The sequence below is a fragment of the Scardinius erythrophthalmus genome, assembly GCF_964197995.2.
Source record: "Scardinius erythrophthalmus genome assembly, chromosome: 7".
NCBI lineage: Eukaryota > Metazoa > Chordata > Actinopteri > Cypriniformes > Leuciscidae > Scardinius > Scardinius erythrophthalmus.
The window spans coordinates 13,253,132-13,271,588 of record NC_138227.1 but is presented as its reverse complement, the minus strand read 5'-3'; the positions used below and the strand labels follow the sequence as shown (position 1 = coordinate 13,271,588).

Here is an 18,457-nt window from a genome sequence, read left to right as displayed (position 1 = left end):
ATATAAAATTGAGGAAATGAGCGTGTGCAATTCAAGTGTTTATATGCTTAATTATTTCTATTGATCGGATTATTTGATTTGAATTTCATTCAGATCGAACTCAGTCGGATCGAATGAGGTGTTTACATAAAGGCTTTTCATTTGGATTGATTGAGACATCAATTGATTATTTGGGTGCTTGTAAACATAGCTAATACGTAACTAAATAACTAATTTCTCATCAAATTCTAATAAAAAATAAAAATACAAAAAATATAAGTAATACATTATATTCCTCTGCTCTAATAGAAATTTACCACTATTCATGATTTTTATCAAGTGGGGAAAATTTTCAGGAAGCATCTCAGCCTGGGTTGAGTTTTTGTCAAGTCCCTTTCTCTCGCAAGGCTTTGTTTCCTAACATCCAGACAAAACATTAATGGAAAGGTGCGCTTCCATGGCTTAAATGACTTTCACTGACTGGTCGAGAGTTGGAGATAACAGTCGTTTCAGTCTAGCATGGAGCGCTAACTTCATTCTGTCTGCTTTGCTCTTCTTGCCTTTTAGTTTGAATCAATACACTGTATCTGCCTAGCGAAGGTCATCCAATGCACTGGGTGAAGTGTCCAGACTATAGCCAAGGCACTACTAAAGCACAATCGATGTAGTCCACAAATAACAGCCGTCTGTTATTCTGGCGTATTGAAGGACATCGAAGGTTTTCAAACATGGTATGTCTGGAATATTTTCAATTTAGGTGGTTTATTTTGAGATAATGTTTTGTAGCATGGCCTGATAGCATAATGGTTTCTACTTCTCTTCTTTTAAAAAAACTCTTGGTTGCGTATCACAACAGGGTCAGACAAGTGCATGCCTTTGTTTTCTTTCTTAAATAGAACGGCAGCATGCAGATGTTAAGTCTCTGAAAACAAAGCAAGAATGAGTAGGAAACTCCAAACTTTCTTTAAAAGGATAGTTCACCCAATAATGCATTAATTACTCACCCTCGTGTTGTTCCAAACCCAGAAGACTTTTTCTCATCTTTGAAACACAAATGAAGTTCTTTTTGATGAAATCTGAGAGCTTTCTGTTCCTCCATTGACAGCTACACAACTACCACTTTGATGCTTCAAAAAGTTCATAAAGAGATAGTAAAACTATACTTTATATATATATATATATATATATATATATATATATATATATATATATAATTTAGACTTTTATTCACATATACCAATAAATATATTGGCTGCTAACCGATATGGTTCCGATATATTGTGCATCCCTAAAATTATATGACAACCTTTGTCATTTAATGGCATGGATAGGAACCAGTGTCGTCTGTGATGATAGGTTTATTAGCATTTTTTTTATTAGTTTCACCCGGGCAGTGACGTTCTAAGTTCGCCCCATGACCACAGGCAGCTGTCCCACGCCATTAGCATAACAAAGTTGTCCACTTCTGCTCCCTGTGTTGGATGCCACTAGCTGTCAAGAAGGAACCATGTGGCATGTCCCAGCCCTGCTGTGGGCCATCTGTGGGTCTGTTCTCCTTTCCACTCACTTTTCCTGACTCACTCTTACCAGTGTGGTGGAAACCTCCATAAAACATACTTGAGTCATCGCACCATTCGGCTGCAGTCTAATAATTGCGGGTAATAAATTTAAAAAACAGTTTTTGTGTTTATCCAATATATGGACTTGGACGTGGCTGGAGGTCCTGCCATGCTGACATTTTTCAGTCACTGGCTTTTTTCGTGCTTTCCCACTGTGGTCTATTTATTTTCTGTCTTGGGTGTACTGTGAACTGTGCACCCAGCGGCATTTAATTACATTTTCAGGGAAATGTAGACTTTGTGGGGGAGAATTGAGCGAAAGCATTAGCATGTCAGTGAGCACTGTTGACATTAACTCTGACCTATTGACAGATTTATACATAAAACAGGTTAATCGTGTGGTATTTAGCCATTTTGAGATTATCGGTTGATTAAACATTCCTGCTTGGACATTTAACAGAAGTTCTAGCTCTCTATTCCGTTTTGTTCCAATACAAAAACTGGTAACACTTTATTTTACGGGTACAGTTATACGTTACTACATGTACTTACTACAGTAGTAACAGAAAATTATGCATAATTACAAGTAACAAACCCTAACCGTAACTCTATAGTACGTACATGTAGTTAATTAATATTACTCAGTACTTATTTGAGTAAGTACAATGTAACAATGTCACCTTAAAACAAAGTGTAACTTGAGTGTAACTATTACTTACTATAAAAAAGTAATGACCTGCTCCTCCTCTGAAATGACGTTTCTTTTTCACTGTCATCACTTTGGCCACAATGGACTATTGAATAATGTCAACAAATTAAACAACTATAAGAACCTTTTTAGTAAATTTGCATTTACATTGGCTCCATTCTTTTGGCTCCATTCTTTCCATCAATTACCAATGGATAAAGTTGTGCCATACTTTTTTTCTTGTTAAATATCCTGTTTCACTTTGAAATATGTCACATTATGTAAGTAAATTGGGTTACAAATTAAAATTAATAGTGATTTTAAACAATCAACTTTATTAAGTAACCAGAACAAAGAAAAAGAAGCACATAACTTCCCATGCAAATGTTCCACAATTATTTATTTCTTCATTTATTTATTAATAAGTTTTCTAATAATTTACACAATTTTGTGTCTCATTATACTATTCATATTGGTTTTATGCTGTATCAGCCATCGAACACCCTGCTCTCGGCCAATGAAAACCAGTGAATTCTATTTGTCAAAAACACTCCCAGTCATTTGCCAAAGAGATTCTTTGTATAAATATTAGCATTAGGTATGTTAAACTTTCTCCTGACACTTATGCGTAGTTAAACTGTGAATTTTCCCCACCATGTGCCAGGAAGTAGTGTCAAGACAACAATTAGTCAAAATGTGTTTGCAGTAGCACATCATTTCCATGCTTCATCTCTCCCATAGCCTCTTCCTTCCATCAGGCTTTGGTACTCACCCCATACAACCCTTGTAGGAGTGGTTGCCATGGGAGCTGGTTGCCATGCAGTCGAAGGAGGTGGTGATTGGGGGGTGTTGATGTAGATTGGAGTGAGGTATGACGAACAGTGAGGATTCTTAGCGTGACGGACCTCTGGGTGTGATTGCTCTCTGGGTCTCTTGTCAGATCAAACAGGGACTGCAATCATGCCTGTAGCGAAAATTAGAACGAGGGAGGAAAACAGGCAGAGAGAGAAAGAGGAGAGGGCAGGGAGAAAACACATTAGGGGTAATGAGTTGTTTGAGACTAAGATTTAGTAATCAAATGCAGTGGAGTTCGAGAGAACAAACAAGGAAGTGGCATCGCTACTGGTCTCTGCGCCTCTTTGGGCCTCGCCGGAGGCTCTCGTCTGCTTGATATCAGTGCTTCTGCGTCAGATGGGCTGCTTTTTATACCTTGAGGCTTTGAGAACAAGCAGACCGGGCCAGTGTGTTCACATGAGCCTGGGGCTCCCCTCCATGGTGATGGGACTGAATGCAGGGCAGCTGAGGGAAGTCATAGTCCCCGCCCTCTGTTGGGACTTATGGAAGTAAACTGCTGGTTGCATGCACTCATTTACTTAAAATTTTTAATTCTATCATTTACTCACCCTTCTTTCTTTCCAAATCCAAGGTTTCTGAAAAGACAAGATCACTTAACCAATTTCATTTAGGCTTTTATTCACAGTGCTTGATGTTAACTTTTTTTTTGCCCACAAGCCACTTTGGCTAGTGGTTTTCCAAAGTTACCAGCCACTCAGAATTTTCACTGGCCACAATTTTGACATCGATACCATGGTGAAAACATGCCATATAGATATTTTTAATATTATCTCATAATAATGGCATAATGTCATAATTTGGCAGCAGGGAAATTATGCTGCTGTCACTTTAAGATCCTTTATACTGTTACACATGCATTTTCTTTCTCAATTGTTTATGTTTACTTGAAACATAACTGACTATGTTTATGCTCAATTTAGTACTAAGAGGCGGCCTTATGTGCACGTACTTTGGGTGTGAGCTCAAAATCTGCGGGAATGAGTAAAATTATGCGCAATACGCGCAATCCCACGGCAAAATTCAAGCCCTGTAACACCAACAATATTCATCTGGAGTAAATTAAACGAGTGAGTGAGAGGAGGCAGGTTTGTGTGTCAACTTGCTGTGGGTGAGATGAGAGAGTGAGGAAGTGCAGCTGGTATCATCTATTCTGTGGAAAATGAGTATTGGAAACATTTCAGATATTTCAGTATCAATATGTATGGAGAAATGGCAGGTTGGTGGGTGTCAATGTCAAGCTCTGTTCACATATAAAAGTTGATCAGAACATATACGTAGTGCACGTCAAATATGATAAATGGAAGGTCAAACATATTTGCCTGACATTTGAGAATCTGTAAAAAGTGATCATGTCTCTTCAGAAGAAATGGTATAAACTGCTTGATTCATGTGGATTATTTTAAGATCTCTTTATGAACTTTTTAAAGCATTAAATGTTTGGCTGAAAAGACTTTCAGTGGAGGGACAGAAGTCTCAAGTTTTATTAAAAAAAATATTAATTTGTAATTCGAAGATGATTGAAAGTCTTAAAGCTTTTGGAATGAGTGTGAGTAATTTGTGACATTTAGTTTTTGGGTGAACTAACCCTTTAATGTTCAATGTAGTCTTGGCTAAGATTATAGTTTGTCACATTTTATTATTAGAAATGTTTCATTCATCCAAAGTATTACATTTTGATAAAAGTTTACACGTACAGATTTTCTTCCTCTTTGGAATAGTGTGAGGTGATATTTTTTGTACAATATGACCAGGAATGTGTGTTCAAAAATTTGACTGTAAAAATAGATTGTAATATTGCAGTATTCTAAGAAATGAAATTGCAATTCATTGATAACGACATTTTCAAATAAAATTACAAATTACAATGAATTAATTTACTCTAACTGAGTGATTGTTTAATGTGGATCTCTTGTGCCGTGGTATATGCAGCTGTAGCCTACTGACAGATTCGTTTACATCATGTATCCTCTGACGGCTCAGTAAAGATGCGCAGGCCTTTGTCCTGTTGCTGCTCAGTGCAGGTAGAGGGCAATGTGCCACTGAATCATTGTGACTGTCATTCTCTAGGATGCGGCTCATACAGTCAAACTGCATAAATCTGACCTCGCTTTCTCTGACCCTCTAGAGAGAGGAGGACACATTGATTGACTCTTGTTTAACTGACTGGCAACGGAAAGCATGTTTGCCAGGAGGCCTGTTTATATTCATATGAGGTCCTCCTATATAGCATTTATAATTTCATATCAGAGAGGATTGGATATGCATACATCTCGACTAACAGATAGCATAGAAATATGTATTTATGTGTCAATCCATCTAAATTGGAGAGTTTGCTTACCCAAAGAGGTTCCATTTGTAGAATGAAGTGCTGTGAATTAAAGTGTGACAAAATTTGCAATTAGTTAAGGACCAAAATACTTTTGCTAGACTTTGCATGTGATTTTTCTTTCGAGCTCAAGACCCCTCTGCCTCTAGGTAAAACAGCTATACAAAATGCTAGACATGATTAGTCTGGTTAAATGTCCATGTGAATACATTGATCCAGTCCTGCTGGTGGACCCTCATTTGGGTCATGAGAATTTAGGACAAGTTCAATCAACAGAGCGTGATCAATTCAGCACCAGAGGGAAGCTCCACCAGTCGGACCGGCCAAGAGACTCCCGGTGCAGCGACATGATTCGAAAGATAAGTGATGATTTTATACAGTCAGCACAAGACAGCTGAAGGGACAGTTATACTGCCTTCAAGTCCTGTGAAATTATCACAGATAGGTTTGTTAGTCCTAATGATGTGCGTTCAAGTGACATATTGAGCGATTTCATCATTTCCTGATAAAAAAAAAAATGTTTATCACATGTACAACAAAAAGAAGGGCAAACACTTTCAAAATACTTTCTATATCCCAGTTTATTGTGCAGAGACAACAATAAGTAAGGTTGGAAAGTAAACACTTGTGCTTTCAAAATGGCAACATTGGCTCAACCAATGGTGTGAGTTTGAGGCGGGACTTACTGTATACCTAAACAATGTGACAGTTTTTGGGAAACCTGTTTGAAAACAATTTCGGTTTGTTCCACTAACATTGCAGAAATTACACACTGTACCTTTAAGCATGACCTACAATTGACTTTTTTTGTGGTTCCTTTCATGCACATGTAAACAGAACAAATAATAAATAAATAATTATGGAATAAACCCTCAGGGTTTTTAAAAAAAGGGGGTTTGTGTGGGAACTGCAGGGAGTTTGTGAGTTGAAAAAAGCTAATAATTTATTAAATAATTATATAAAATTATTGATATTAACTTTAAATTTTAAAGTGCATATTTTAGTTCAAAGGGGTTCCTCAAAAAATAACAAATAATAAAAATATTTCGAAATTCATTATAAATGTCAAGGAAATGTCTTTCCTTAGAAAAATGTAACAAATAAAACAATAAAAAGCTATATAAACATACAAATTAAAAGGCAGTATGTCTTTAAATTATGAAAGGCGTTTTGTTACGCAAGTAGTACAGTACACTGAGGTCATTCTTCATAACTACAGCATTAATAGGCTTACAGGAAGCATGCTATGTGCACGTACTGTGCTCTATCCTCAATAACCAATCTATCAGAATAACAAAACTGTCTTTTTTACATTAGCTATTCTATGAGTAGAAATGATGCCTAAAGAGCTGAGTGCAGCTTAGGAACACAGCAAGAGTACAAACACAACGACACAGACAACTGGCACTGCAGATGGGCGACTGAAAGTGTGTCATCACCATCTCCAGTCTAATCACCTCCGCCCGCGCTCCTCCTCTGTTTCTGTCTCCCCTCCCCTCCCTGTCTCTCTATCTTTCGCTCTCCATCCTCCCCTCGCAGTCTGTGTTGTGGAAAGACAAAAAGTTGATTTGTTCCTCAGAGGCTGCAGCTCAGCACATCCTGGCAAATCGCATGTCTCCCTCCGTCCGCGTGTGTTTCTGTAGACGGGGACACATATGGTGATGAGACTGAGCACATGTGTTATTGTCGCCTTCTCCAAGTTAATCTCTGAAGGGGAGGTGTGGTTTCCTCCTTCTCTTGGATCCCAGTACTGAATATTCAACAGCATTTTGCCTCAAGCTTTACATCAAACGTCAGTTTTGACTGCGAAACCAACGGTGGTTCGATTTTGAGACTTTACCTGGCATTGGTCTTCTGCTATCTGTCTAAAATGAGTTTCAGCAGTGACATGGATGAGACGGAAGAGGGGAGGTGAGTTTTTTTTCTATTTAAAGATGAAGAATTAGCCTCGCGGGAATAGGGTAATGGATGTTTTGCTTCGTGCCGTGAAATTTGTGTTTATTAAAATAAATACATGGGCCCTAGAACCAGTGCATCTTACAGATTAGTAACCAAGCTTATTCTGAAGGCTTGTGTTTGGCTAATACTCTTACAGGAAGTAACTGCATGAGCCTCCATATGGCTCAGATGAATAGATAAATTGATATACCAACTGAATAGATCAGCTGATACTTATCTGTCTGTTTATTATTCGATTTATATGTTGTTGTGGCTCTCTGCGGTTATCAAATGCATTGTTGGCTGGTTGATCAGAAAACAAATTAAAGACTGATCATGTCTGATGTTCCTCTCCTGGAAGGGCATCATTACAGAGAACGCAGTGGACTGAGAGGATTCTCATGTCTCTACCTATCAGTTTCTCTTACTGGTGGCCTTAAAGGGCCACGGTTACATGCATGATATGCAGAAGGCAAAATAGGTCACTACAATTGTGTATGAGGAATTATCATTTTCATTAAGAAAAAAATCCCAACTTTTCCCCCAAATTAAAACACATAACAAAACTAGTAAGACTTGTTTTCAGAGAATATATGTTTAGATTAGATTACTTTAGATTAGGGTCCAATTCTCACTATTAACTAACTATTAACTTTGACTTTTCCCTCAATAAACTCATTATTACTGCTTATTAATGGTTAGTAGGTAGTTGTTCAATTCAGGTATTGGGTATTCAATACCAGGTATTCAACATTCATTCGACACTTATTCATTCGAACAACATTCGACACTTACAAAATAAATAAAGTAAAAATATCTAAAAATGATTAAAACAAAACATTTACCTCAGAAGCAAAATGGTGTATGTGCATTATTAGGATTAGTTTACAGAGAATATATCTTGAATTGTGTTTTTTTTTTTAAGATAAAATATGTATATTTCTTATGGAGTAAGAAAAATCTTATTATATTACAGTTTTTCTTTAGGTTAATTTATTTTTCCCTATGGATGTATTTATGACCCTAACCCAGTGGTTCTCAAACTTTTTTGGTCAAGCCCCCCTTTAAACCTATAAAAAAATCTGACGCCCCCCCCTCCCAAAAAAAAATTAATAATAAATAAATATATATATATATATATATATATATATATATATATATATATATATATATATATATATATATATATTGTGCCGCGTGCCGCGTTCACAATAGCAGCTCGTGATTCGGTCCGCTGAAGAGGTTTTTTTCTTTGGCGAGCAACTTCTATGTTGGGCTTGTTCCAACGGTCTGAAGAAGAACGATTCATTGCCGTTCGTTGCCGCTTTATAAAAGAAGAGCGCTATCACTACCGCTTTCACGCACTTGAATGCCGTAGTAACGTAACGGCTGTATTATTATTATTATTTTTTTTGCTCATCTCCCGCGCCCTCCCTGCAGTAACCTTGCGCCCCCCCTGGGGGGCGCGCCCCACACCTTGAGAACCACTGCCCTAACCCCAACTAATTAACCAACCCTTAAATTGTAAGGAAGTCCCAAGCCCTTCCCTAAGCCTTAACCCTACAATCTGATTGGTTGATGGGAATGTTGCTTCAGAACAAACAACAATACTGACCCAGGAACACATCCCAGTTGCCCACTGAATTTCATTAATTGATTGAGTCGACCATCGTGACTAATCCCTAGTCCAAGTTTATTTAGACGATGGATCAGCCAGGCTAAAGATTGAGCTGATAACTGACGCTACATGCAGATCTTTGTTTGACAAAAATATATTTTATGAACATTCAAAATAGTCAGAAAAGCTTTGGAAAACCAAGGTGTTCAATTTTATCTCAAGGTTGAATTATTCTTCAAGAGCATCACACATGCTTGTCTAGACAGTTCAAGCCTCAGCTCTTGAAACCTCCTGGATGTCAATCTACCCACTCTATGTTGGATAATCTATGAGAGACTATGTACTTGGTTGACATTTTGTTGAAAAAGAAACCTCAGAGCTATTTTCAATGTCCTGCCCTTCACCCAAAAATAAACAAAATCAATAATTCAAGTCAAGACTCAAGAAGACCTTTAGCTATTCTTTCCCTGCACTCTGTCCAGTCTGCACATTCATTAAAAGTTTGTGTGTTTCATTTATTTAGTTTTTAAAATAGGCTACATAAAATAGGCCTAAATCCTGTTTTTCAGTCAACACAGCAAGGAAAACTACACATTACATCACATTTAGATAAGCAAGACAATATTATTTTCCTATGTGTATTCAATCAATACCACTGCTTATACATGATAAATTTAGTTAATCTTGCATGAGTTGAGATTTTCTTACTTAACTATATTAATCTTTTTTATTGAATGTATTGAAAACAGACACTCTACCTTTATTGTTACTCAATATATGATGCTTTTGACAGAGGGATTAGAGGAGGAAGACAAAGGAGTCACTTCTAGAGAATGTTAGCTGTTAAATAATGTAAGGGGATGAACTGAAGGTTTCAAGGAGGTCAGGGTTAGAGTTTGACTGTTAAGTATGGAGATGTAACTGAGGTATTCGCATGCAAAGCCTCTGATAACAACCGTTCACATGCCCCTCCTTCCCTCACTCTTGGTAGAAGACTCAGATATATTGCCTCTTTTATCTCTTTTATCTCTTTTTTGTCTCTCATGTTTCAAGTTTAATCTACAAATGCTGTGAAAAGAAACTTGTGAATAATGCCTCTTTCTGTAGTCAAGGTCAGTAGGCCTGGGGAGAGTCTAGGGAATGCGATAAAATGTTTCCAATTAAAAAATATTTACGGACGTCAGGTGGGCATATATGGGATGTTGAGGAAGACCAAGGTGGATGAAGATGAACCGGAAAGTGTCCTACTTCAAAAGGAATTCAATTTTGAATGTCTTTGTTCAATGAAAAATGACACAAGTTTTAATTCAGCAATGCATGTTTTATTTGATTAAATTAGTTTTGACCTTGTAATTTTGTTGTTGTTGCATAACTCCATTTTCTGCTGGATTTCTCCAATCTTTTAAGCCCAAAGTATACCTCAGTTTGGATGTGAACACAGGCATTTGCTTAGAGTTGAAGGCATATCCTTTCAAAGTTACTAGAAAGATTAATGTTTGTCCAGTAGTTTAGTGTTGTTGCCTCTTCAGTTTCTTTTTCGACTAAAAACTAAAGTATACTTTGTACTTTATTCCGCATAAACCCCACCCCTGCAAACTTGCTCAATTTTTGAATGCAATGCCCACATCTCTAAATGTAACCAACAACCGATGCTCCACGTCCTACATTTTTTTCTTTTCCGATAATCTGCTACACTTGGATGTGCTGAAGAATAACCTGGAGGAAAATCTGTCGCTACTTCTGTGTCATTGTTTTTCATTGTTTCAACGCTAAGTAAGGTTGATTTATATCTAAAGGAGAGTTAAATGTCTTTTCACAACCACTGCTAATAAGAAGCTACATATCCCTAAAATAAACAGCAGAGCAAGGGAAATATCCTTGCCAAATAATAATCATGCCTCTTAAGTTGAGTTTGATTTCCGCCTGTGGTGGATTGAGGGAAAATTTGGTTTGGGAAAAGCCTCAGAAGCCCTTGTTGGTTAGGCAGAGTGTCTGTCAATCGAGCGCATAAGACTTGTCTTGATGGCAGTCTCTGAATCAGCTGTCTCACTGCATTACAGCCCACGGCTGTCTAACTCTTTGCAGACATACATTTTGTAGGAGGATTGTTTTACTAGGACATTGGTTTAGTTTGTGTGCTACGAACATTCATCAGCTTATGTCAGTGAATTCTGATCGAAAACTCCTACGTGATTGAATCGACAGCATGTACTGCAAACCTGAATGACCCACATATTCACACTGGCTTTGAGTGTGAAATGGTCACTGTGTCAGTGTCTTTCGGTATTGATGATATTAGCACAGGCCTGTTACTCTTGGGATAAACATTTTGGTCCCTTTTCCCCTGTCATCTGCTGCAAACACGATTACTCACGTCTGGATCTGACGTATGTGGGTGTGTGTGGGTGGGTGTCATGTTTATGTGTGTGTGAGTGTAACCTCAATCGGAGCAGGTGTGTTATGGTGTGGATTCTTTAGACGAGCTGTGACAGATGGCCAGAGAAACAAGTCGCCTTTGCTCTCTGGGTCAGATAATATTTGCAAACGGGGTTTATAAGGTCTAAAACTGGGTCACTTGTGTGCAGCTCTGTATCTGTACTCCAGAAATATGTGTACAACTCTTATTGGACTGTGGTCTCTTATTTGATGAAATATGACATAACTTTCAAGGCTGCATTTACTTGACCAAAAATACAGTAAATATCACATGAGTGTCACATGATCCTTCAGAAATCATTCTAATATGCTGATTTGCTGCTCAAGAAACATTTATTATTATTATCAATGCTGAAAATAGTTGTGCTGCTAAATCTTTTTTGTGGAAAACGGGATATAAATATTTTTTAGGATTCTTTGATGAACAGAAAGTTCAAAAGAACAGCATTTATTTGAATAAAAAATTTGAAATGGACATTATAAATGCCGCTTTTGATCAAATTAATCTGTTTTAGCTGAATAAAAAGTATTAATAAAAAAATAAAAAGACTGACCCCAAGCCTTTGAACACCATACCAGCAACATATCGGTTATCAGCCGATATTTGAAGGTTTTTTATTGCATCGGTCAAAAATAGATATTTAATTGTGCATTCTTTCCTCTTATTTTACATGTAACTTTTAAAACGCTAATTTAATAATAACTAGTTTATTTTTTAATAATTTAATATTCAGTAATGTAATATTCAGTTTCATTTGTACAATATTATAATGTTGTGACACCTAAATTCACATTTAGATTATACTTTTTTTTTCATTGTATTATTGTTAATTTATTTTGACAAATTAGTATAAAAGTTAACTACTTATAAGTTATCGGACATAATAATGAAAATAATTATAGATTTATTGTATTGGTCCAAATTTTTATATCGGGGCATCCATAATTGCTTTGCCCTGCTTGTCTCATGATAACGGAACTTATTATAATTCAGTCCAAACATGTATGACCTTTTTTGTTCCATTGAACACAAAATAAGATATTTTGAGGAATATCTGAGCTTCTGTTTTCCATATAATGAAAGCATATTGTGAACAGGAGCTTTCAAACTGCAAAAAGAAAAAAAAAGCATCATGAAAATGACCTTTATGGAGCTTGACAGCCCCTGATCACCATTCATTTTCATTAAGCGGCAGTAATATTCTTCAAAATTTCTTTTTATATTTCACAGATGTTTGAAACAATAAAAGGCCAAGTAAATTATGAGGATAGAATAACACAATTACAGAATTTTCCATTTTAGTTGAACTATCCCGTTAATCCCTGCTGAAATAAATTGTGTGTGACTATTTTCCACCCGATCATCTCAATGCCAGTGAAGAGGCCTGAGCACAGCCTACCGTAAGAGACCGTAAGTGTCATGCTACAATTACTCCCTTTTTCAAAAGCACCCAAAAAGCCTCCATTACACTGTCCACCCACGGTGTCTCTAAAATGAGCGCAGGCAGCTGCTGCGGTTTGATTCCTTGCGCTGAGAGCATTGATTTTTTGCAATAATGAGACAAAAGCTATATCTGCTCCCCCGCCTCCACACTGTAGTGAGAGTCATACTGCAGCCTTTGCCTCATCAGTATCTCTACAGTCTTGAGATGCCGCAGGGGAGCTTACGATGGTCTTTTGTAGATTTTGAGCCTCTTGCTATAGGAGCCCTTTTTGATTTGTTAGTTACACGTGATGCTACGCTTATGCTCACTGAAGCGTCCTAAGTGAGGTTTTAGCCCCTTCACTAGGCTGTTTTTTTCGCTTTCATTTTCCCTCCCACACAGTTTCTTTCTTTCAACCCATTACCTTAAAGGAATAGCTCACCCAGAAATGAGAATCCATGCATTATTCTCATTCTCCTTCAAGTTTCAAAAAGGGCACGAAAGCATAATAAATATAGTATTGAAGTGGTCCATTCAACTCATGCAGTGGATTCCAAGTCTTCTGAAGTCATACCTTTTAAAAATGTTCTTCTTGTTACTTTAAAAGTGTTTCAGTGGGATTTTGCTTTGAGTATGTTATGATTTTTAAAATAAATCAGTTAATTTGCTTCACAGAGAAGCCAAGATTATTCGTAATATAAATGTATAATCTTTATACATAGTAGCCAAGATATTTGCTTGGATCTGATGTGGTAGATGGTCGGTCCATCAGACATACACATGAGAAGAGAAGTGTTCTGCCAAATGTTTTGTGTATGAAGTCTTGAGTGTTGTTTTGGTTTAGTCTTGGTTCACTCTACCCATGTTGCTCCAGCTGGTTTTCATTTGGTGATGAAATCATTTCCATGGAATGGCTTGGATAGCTCTTATGGCTGTTGTGTGACTTTCACATGCATGTTTTGGAAATTTCCCTAGCGGGTCTCATAAGAAACTCTCAAGAACAAATTGTTTTCTTTGCTGTATGTGTTAACGAGTGTCAGGACACCAAAATATTAGTAGGCGATACCAAATCTAGTGGAATTTTGCGATGCCATTGCAGAAACTACTATGTTAGTAAACAGTTTTTTATTTAAATGTTACATATTCACATAAGCATTAAGAAATTGAATTGAATTGAATTGAAGCAAATTCATTGCTCAAGTTGTTTTAAGTTGTTATTATTCAAATGTAAACAGTCAATCATACACAATCCGACTAGAGATTCATGATGTTAGTACCGTATTGGTCGATATTGAACTTTTTAATTGTGCATTGTCATTTTCTGTATTATTACATTTAGATCAAATTTGTAATAAAAAAAATGCTCACTTAAAGTTAAAGTTAAAAAAATGTTTAGTTTTTGACGTTTGTGACTGGCTCCACAGTGTGAGCGACACACATTAAAACTGTGACCTCAATAAGATTCAATGAGTGTGTTTAGCACTTGTCTCCCTCCCCTTCTACATCTCAAGCTCCTTCTTTCTTCTCCTTATAAAGTCTCTTCTCTTTCTCTCATTGGCGTTTGGCCTGTTCTCTGTCTGCGAATGTCTTCCCCTCCCTCTCTGCTGTTCTGTAGCTTTGGCAGCCTTTCAGCCATTAGATCAATCCCGAAAGTATAGCAGAATCTCGGAAGCTCCTCCATTTTTTTTTCTTCCTGCAAAAGCATTGACTGATCTTGATCAAGAACCGCCAAACATCTAGACCCTCCTGTTGGGAATGTACTGGTGGTACTGTAATGTCCTGCTGCCTCATTAAAAATGTCATGTGGTTTATTCAGCTGCCCATTCCCGCTTCACTACCCGGACGAGCGGCAGGTGCCAGTCCTGCGTATCCTGTGTCTGACCCCTAACCGATCTGTAAAGCTCAGCAACAGGCGCGTGCCAGAGCTGAGTCAAGCCTCCAGAAACTTAGATGCCAGGGCTATTAAAAAAACACACACTCATATACAATCATGTGTTCCTTTGAATATGTGGGTGTGTTACGTGGCATTTAGGATTCGGGCCAGGCGTACATAGTGGTACTTCCGCCAATCCATGTCTGCCACCTGTTACCCGTAACATGTCATGGCTTTGGGAAATGTGAGCTTTGAGCCTCTGACGTGATGCTATAAAAGCAAAAGTGGTTGTGTGGCTTGTGGTTCACATTGAAGAACGCGGTACAACAGTTTGTGGAAAGTGTACAGCTTTTAAAGGAGAAGATATGCCGAACCGTGTGAAAAGATGGTAATAATAATACATTTTATAGTTTGAGATTTTAGTATGTAAAAGTTGAAATGTAAGAGGGATATGAAAGCAAAAATGTTTTAACCACTGATTCAGCCTAATGTCATTACAAACCCGTATGATTTATTTTCTTTTGTGGAAAAGATATTTGGCAAAATTAATACCTGTATAACTATTAGATAATAACTATTTTATTAATTGAGGTGAAATAAAATAAAATATAAATTTCAGATGAAAAACTTAAGGTAAACAAAAATTTTGACTTCGAAACTGAACTGAAATGAGTCATTTAAAAAAAAATGTAATTGAAAACTGAAAATCAAAACATAAAAAGCTAAAATATTAATAATAACTTTTTTTTTTCAAGTTTAACAGTCTCAGTCCCCATTTACCTTTCTGTAAAATTTTTCAAAATATCTTCTTTTTTGTTTCACTGAACTGTCCATCTAAGTGTTTGATGTTTTAGTATGCGTATTACTGTAAATTCTCTTCAGTGGAATTTTTATGATGTGCATGCGTAATTTGGACTAAACAGCTTCAAATATTTGCATTCTTCAGAGCGACCTGGCTTTGTTGTGTTGTGCATCAGAATTTGAAATTACCAATGCAAATTAAGGGTAGAATGAATGACCTAATTATGTTACATAAATAGGCCTCTTGAGAGCAAAGTAATTGTTTTTTAAGACCGAGTTGAATACATTCCCTGCCATTTCTGTTTAATCCAATATACTGTGGTTATTTTCATTCAGTGAAAAATACCAAGAAATCTGAAATTAATGTTGGTGGCATTTTTTTTTTTTTTTGAGATCCAAATCAGAGTGATCACATCCTGCCTATCCAGCATGACTGGAAACACTGCCGTTTGTATGATATGTCAACATTCAGTGTGATGTCCCAGCCAGTGTGTGTCCTGACTTCACAGTTAGAAGCTCAGGTGAAGTAAGGGCTACTTTGTGCTCCTGCTAACGCGTCGTCTTTCTTGTCCTCAGCAACAGAGAGTTTGAGAGCGTGGAGATGAATAAGCTGCGTCAGAGCCTGCGCAGGAAGAAGCCCACCTACGTGCCGGAAGCCAGCCGGCCACACCAATGGCAAGCAGATGAAGAGGCTGTACGGAAGGGCAAATGCAACTTTCCTGTCCGGGTAAGTTGAGAAGTCAACTGGCTTTTTAAGTCTTTGTTACTTTACAATAAGGTTTCATTAGTTAACATGTGCTAATAATGAACTGCACTTCTACAGCATTTATTAATCTTTGTTAATTTTAATTTCAACATTTACTAATGCATTATTAAAATCAAAAATTGCATTTGTTAACATTAGTTAATGCACTGTGAAGTAACATGAGCAAACAAAAAACAGCTGTATTTTTATTAACTAACGTTAACAAAGATTAACAAATACAGTTACACATGTATTGCTCATTGTTAGTTCATGGTTGCTAATACATTAAGTGTTGGTTCTGTCAAGCACTCCATATATAGAACCTTTTAGTGGGGTTCCCATCATGGGATCATTTTATGGATTTAGTTTAATTATTTCATTTTGTTTTTATTCGTTTTTATTTTTATTAAATTTGATGAAGTGAGCACCTCTTAAACAAACTTTAATATATATATATATAATATATATATACTGTATAACAATAACCTGTCAAACATGAGTATTGAAAGTATTATGCAATCACTTAAAACATTTCTCCTTATATAAAAACCTTTTTGGCATAAAATTTGGCATAAAAAGCCATAAAATGGCTTTAAAATGTAACTCTAGGGTTCTATATTGAACCCCTTTGAAGCTTTTTTCTAAGAGTGCACAATAAGACTAGGAATGTTTATAAAGAAAGTAAATAGTGTCAGTTTCATTTGAATTCAATCTAACCCAGGCTCTGCCAACATAAATGTCTGTAGTGTAGTTTATGATGTTCCAGACTTGCTTATTTAAGCATTAACACTCATATAATGGCTTAGACTTCAAATGGAATAATTGTCGCGCTAAGGCGCTGTTATTAAAAGCAATACTAGGGCAAGAGGGCAGAATAAAACAGGTATAATAGGAAAGTCCAGATATAGATTGACTTTTTAAATGTTTGAAAGTCAGCAACACCCTAACAGTGTTTGGCTGAGGGCCAAAGGCTAGAGCTTGAACAAAAAAAGACTTGAACTTAAAGGGCAACCAATCAAAGCCCCACACAATAACACCAAGTTCATGGCTTGAATAGGATGTTAAGAAGTAGAGTATATACCATTCATTCATGTAAAAGCCATTAAATGTGTAATTATGTGAATATTTTAATGAAAATTCACAACCCTATTTCAGTGTGAAAATCTATTGTGAGATATAACAGATTTAACCTCTATATGAATTCCAGAATGTGGCTAGTATTGCTATTAAAGTAAAACAAATAAGCTTTTCAAATAAGTACTGATATATGTGATTAATGTAATTAATTAATCAGAATATTATGTAATTATTTTGATTAAAGGCATTTGACAATCCTATTTTGAAATACAAAGATGCTTTTTCAAGACTAAAGACTATCATTAAGTAAAGTGGAGGATATATTGCAGTGGATCTTGTATAATTAAATTCAGCCTAATTTTACTCTCCATCCTGTGGCATCAGGAATCTCTGTGAGACTGAGATGTAATCCTTTAATGGCCTCTGTCCTCATGGCCACCATAATCACATAACCCTGGCTAGATGACTATTAATTGTGCCCATGTGAGGACATTTTGATTGGTTTAGGCTGGACAAAGTGTCTCGCTTCAGAGTTCCACAAATATATCCTCTGCAAATATATCCTTTCAATGGGTTCCTCATTGAAATCTACACTAGCCCTGTTTGTACAGGACTAGTTTTCCCTGAAGTGGTTGAGTAAATTTGTGTTCCTGTCTGTTTTTCTCACATAACCTCACCAAAAATGACAGAGCAGTGATTTTATTTTCACAATTCATGTCATGTCATTTAGAGAATTAATGGGGTTGTGGAAGAAAAATTTCATCATTCTCTCTCTCTCTCTCTCTCTCTCTCTCTCTCTCTCTCTCTCTCTCTCTCTCTCTCTCTCTCTCTCTCTCTCTCTCTCTCTCTCTCTCTCTCTCTCTCTCTCTCTCTCTCTCTCTCTCTCTCTCTCTCTCTCTCTCTCTCTCTCTCTCTCTCTCTCTCTCTCTCTCTCTCTCTCTCTCTCTCTCTCTCTCTCTCTCTCTCGCTCTCTTCTCTATATTTTTTCTCTCTTTCTGCAGTACCTCGGTCTGGTGGAGGTAGAGGAGTCCAGAGGGATGCATGTGTGCGAAGATGCAGTGAAAAAACTGAAACTGGTGAGTACAGTAATGCTTTCCATTCTCACAGAGTAAAACAATATACACTTGCTATAAAAAGC

The 18,457-nt window shown here is 36.8% G+C and overlaps 1 protein-coding gene across 3 annotated transcripts in view; it reads left to right on the top strand.

Annotated features, from left to right (window-relative positions):
• numbl (NUMB like endocytic adaptor protein) overlaps positions 1-18,457 on the top strand; it is a 45,642-nt gene that overhangs the window by 12,512 nt on the left and 14,673 nt on the right. For 2 of the 3 annotated variants that reach the window (XM_081370247.1, XM_081370245.1), the window contains exons 1-3: positions 6,998-7,318; positions 16,074-16,224; positions 18,321-18,395. In XM_081370247.1, the coding sequence (XP_081226373.1) occupies positions 7,278-7,318; positions 16,074-16,224; positions 18,321-18,395 (267 nt within the window). In that variant the 5' untranslated portion in view covers positions 6,998-7,277. Of the gene's footprint in view, positions 1-6,997; positions 7,319-16,073; positions 16,225-18,320; positions 18,396-18,457 lie in introns of those variants that run through there. The other variant, XM_081370246.1, reaches the window with a different exon arrangement.